The sequence below is a fragment of the Kryptolebias marmoratus genome, linkage group LG19, assembly GCF_001649575.2.
Source record: "Kryptolebias marmoratus isolate JLee-2015 linkage group LG19, ASM164957v2, whole genome shotgun sequence".
NCBI lineage: Eukaryota > Metazoa > Chordata > Actinopteri > Cyprinodontiformes > Rivulidae > Kryptolebias > Kryptolebias marmoratus.
The window spans coordinates 23288228-23292325 of record NC_051448.1 but is presented as its reverse complement, the minus strand read 5'-3'; the positions used below and the strand labels follow the sequence as shown (position 1 = coordinate 23292325).

The 4098-nt window shown below is 37.1% G+C and overlaps 1 protein-coding gene across 1 annotated transcript in view; it reads right to left on the bottom strand.

The window, feature by feature from the left end:
* The window catches only part of ccn6 (cellular communication network factor 6), an 18881-nt gene extending 15994 nt beyond the window's left edge, over window positions 1-2887 (bottom strand). Inside the window, 3 exon segments of the mRNA XM_037981711.1 lie at window positions 2263-2397; window positions 2399-2561; window positions 2856-2887. Coding sequence (XP_037837639.1) covers window positions 2263-2397; window positions 2399-2561; window positions 2856-2887 — 330 coding nt within the window.
* Between the last annotated feature and the right edge of the window lie 1211 nt (window positions 2888-4098).

Sequence of the window (4098 nt, the reverse complement as noted above, 5' to 3'; positions counted from 1 at the left end):
AATCATCAAAATTAAACGAAATAAACATTTGAAATATATGAGTTTGTATGTAATGTATGAATATAATATACAAGTTTCACTTTTTAAATGGAATTACTGAAATCAATCTACTTTTTCATGATATTCTAATTTTATGACCAGCACCTGTATATGAATGGGTGAATGACTGATTGTAGTGTGAAGCGCTTTGGGGTTCTTGGACGAGATAAAGTGCTATATAAGTGCAAGCCATTTACCATTTACCAACAAAATGCACAAAACTTAACATAACATTTTGTCACTAACTATTTGAAAGCAACTCTTTCTATCAGTTTTACAGATTTTGAGCTAAGAATTTGGTGTGGTAGTAGCTTAGCATAATCCGCAATACTTTGAGCACTGCGCATTGTGTAATGTATTTCTTTAAAACTAACATTACTAGCTAGTACTAGTTAACTAGCATTAACTGTAGCCGTCAAGCCTGTTTGATGCCTATAGTCAAGCCTGTTTGTCTGTTAACAAAATATCTCATGAATATATTTTAATTAAACTTTGAGAATGAAACAAGAATCAAACTTGTTGATTACAAGTTTAAAAAATAAGTGTTGCTTTAACGGTTAATCCCATGCTACCCAATAAACTTTCACAACAACCCTAAATTGCAAGAGAAAACAAAGAATGCCTTGGTTTTGATACTTTATAGCTTTAACTTACATGCAGCATGGAATCATCAAAACTCTTTTTATTCCCATTACACATAACAAAGACATTTTAAACAATGTCAACTTTGAATTAAAGGTGTCATAATTTACAGAATGACACCTCATGACAACAGTCATAACCGTTCATAAAGATTCGTTCATGTTCATGACAGGTGTTATGTCATGTTTATGACAGTGTCATGTCAGTCTTATGCACACCCTTTCAAACAAAGTTACCAAGAAAGAGAACAATGTCTGTGTTACTATAGGAATGTGTGTGTGCTGATGGTGCTGAGGCTGCTGAAAATATCAGTCCACTTATCAGCAACTATAGTTCAGTGGTCTACTTAGTCCAAAAGTTTACCTAACTCACTGTGGACTGATACCCTTAGCAGCCTCAGCACCATCGGCAAGTGTACATTACAGTAGTAACGTTGTTAGGTTGAGAAACCGTGTCGTGCAAAAATGTAGATGTTTAATATTAGCTAAAGGCACATTCTTTCACACTGGTATGCCGTTTTTGAGAAAGAGTGTTTTTTTAAGCCTGAAAAATGGAAGAAACAAACAAACAAACAAAACACAGCTGTGTTTACCTATCAGCCTAGCAAAACTGTCGCACTAATGTACAGTTTTTTGTGAACTTCTTCTACACCGTATGATGTCCAGCCAGAAAAATGCTAACATGCTTTTCCCAGTCAGGCCACACGTTCTGAAGCTTTCTTTATTGTGACTGACACAGCAGTCACTGTGTGAGAGGTGGGTCACACCCTAGAGAGGTTGCAGGTCTGCGAGAGCTGATAATGCAAAGAACTCAAAAGACTGTCACTTTTAACCAGCTTGTATTGTTAGGATAAAGCCCTGATAAACCTTTTGTGCAAATTGGTATCTTAAGTCTGACAAACAAATATACAATATTTTCTGTTAATTTGATTTTCAAACCTCAGTTTTTTTGCTCTGTATTTTTCAGCATACAGCGTAGACCTGCTGGAGAACCAGTTTGTCTGCGGATTGTTTTCAGTCACTCAGATTACTTTAGACTGAGGTAGACTAAATGACACAAAAAAACAGGTCAGAAAACAATCCTAACTGATAACATTGAGAGGTGTAGCAGTCCTTCTAGGAATGCATATCACCATCTGCCTTTAATGCCAGAGCTTCAGACTCAGATATTCTGAGAAGTGATGTAGTTGTAGGCGTTTTGGTCAAACCTAGGAAATGAGGTGAAGCGTGAGCTCATGCGATATCTCACTGTTGTGTTGCACTTGAAGTAAGTGTTGGTAATAACTCTCAGCTACTACCCCATAAACTTTAAGTCATTGTTTATAAATTTGACTCAGTGGCCATTTTGGTGTTAGATAAGGTTGATTAGCTGTGGCAATCATCTTGAACTGAATTGACTTGACTACAGAAAGTTAATCTGCTGTAAATGATGATTACGTTTTGCAAGTTTCATTAAAATTTTCCAAGTGGTTCATGTCATGTTTTTTGTACACACATACAAACACACGCACACAGACATAAGCAAAAACATTATTGTTCAACTCCACCTTTCAGCAGCAGTTAGTAATATTTGTCCTCTTACCTGTTGAGTACAGATGAGCAGAAGGGAGTAGCAGAGAAGTGATAACATCTCCTCAATGTGAAGGTCTGTGTGAGCTCCAGATGAGAACATCCAGGGGGATGAGGGAGCCAGACGGTGGGCTGGAGGGAGGACTGGGCTGGGAGAGGGAGAGTGGAATGGGGTGGGGACAGACTACAGCACTGACCCGTTGGACAAGGGGACAAAGCACCCCTCTGTCTCCTCTGCAAACACACCTTTCCCTGCCTCACTGATCCAGAAGGGAAATGTTTGTCCGCAGAACTGCTGGGTGGTTCTGAGGCCTTTAAGTCCGACCCACTTGTTTATTCTCAGTCTGCGGACCTCACTCACACTTATCTCAGTGAAAACAAGGGCTAAATCTGAAATCTATCTAACATGTTGCTACATAGCAGCCAAATAATGTTCTATAAGACAAAACTGTTTATTCTTAAACTGCTAAACAAAACCTATAACTGTCAGCAAAGTTCTTCTAGGTAAAAATTCGGGCCGTGTTGGGTTGGTTAATGTGGGACTAAAGCCTGTCCAACCTAAAGTGGACTGATGGGTATTTGAGTTCACATTCCTTTATTATTTACTCTAAGGAAAGAGGTCCCTCCCATGCCTTCATCTTCGTAAAGCCAACGCTGTTTTAGGGCTTCACATTGAAGGATAGGACAGAAAGCTGCTTGTTTTTTTACAGTAAGCCCAATCGTCTTTCGGGGGAAACAAAAATAGTCTTACTACCAACTGTACTAATGTTAGTGCAACTATCAGAGAGCACCATAGACTACACTTGATCCAAATTCCCTTTGAGATTGATTTTAAAAGTTTAAAGAGTGATTGTTTTGTGACAACAGCTGGTTCTCCTTTCAGACCTGACTGACCTTTTATAAATTGGATGTACTAATTAAACGGTGTGAAACTAAATAAACAGTTTATTTACTCATGTTTCTGGAAGGCACACAGATATTTAAGTATTAAAATGGTGTGTTTTAATTTACGAAGTATTTTCTGTAAGCTTATACATGCACAATGAAACAGACAAACTGAAAGGTGACGTATGAACTAATATTCCATGGTACTCACTGATGAAACATAATTTCATGTTCTATGAAGTGCTGGTTCTAATCATGATAACAACTAATGGGAACATATTGGACTCCTGTGCTAAGTTTAATTTTGTATTTTGATATTTATGGCCTACTGTCATTTTGGCAGGCAGTAACTAAGAATATCCACAAAGGTCTTCTCAGTGTGGCGATAAAAATTATCAGCCTGCTAGATTGTGCAGGGGCAGCCATTCCAGTGTTTCTCTAGATGCATAGGAGAACCTCATTGGTGAATGTAAATTTGTATCTTTGAAAAAGTAATAATAAAAACATCTAAAAAAATTTGCTCTTTCGTTCTTCAGAAATTTAATAAATAGAAGTAATTTTTTGTGAATCCTAACTGATCAAAAACAGGAAAGCTTTAGTCTTATTTAATATTAGAGTGAGAAAAAAAGATTGTCTTTTATACAGAGTATAATACAGAATATAGTTCAACTATATATGAGTCAACCATGGAAGATTACTTGACTGGATTTCAGTAACAAATGAAAAGTTGCTGTGAAATGTAAAAAAGGATAAAGGATATATAAAGGATCTTCTGAGTCAGCTACAGAATGATGTTCAGTAAGGACTGATCCTAACAGTTTATTCTGATACTTTGACTTATGAGTTTGAAAAGAATTCCTTATTTTACTTCCCTACCTGCCTCTGGTCAGATGTTGTTGTTTAAAAAGCTACGCGTTTTAAATAATGACCACTGAGCACAACAGCAGAGCAATGGTCAGACCTG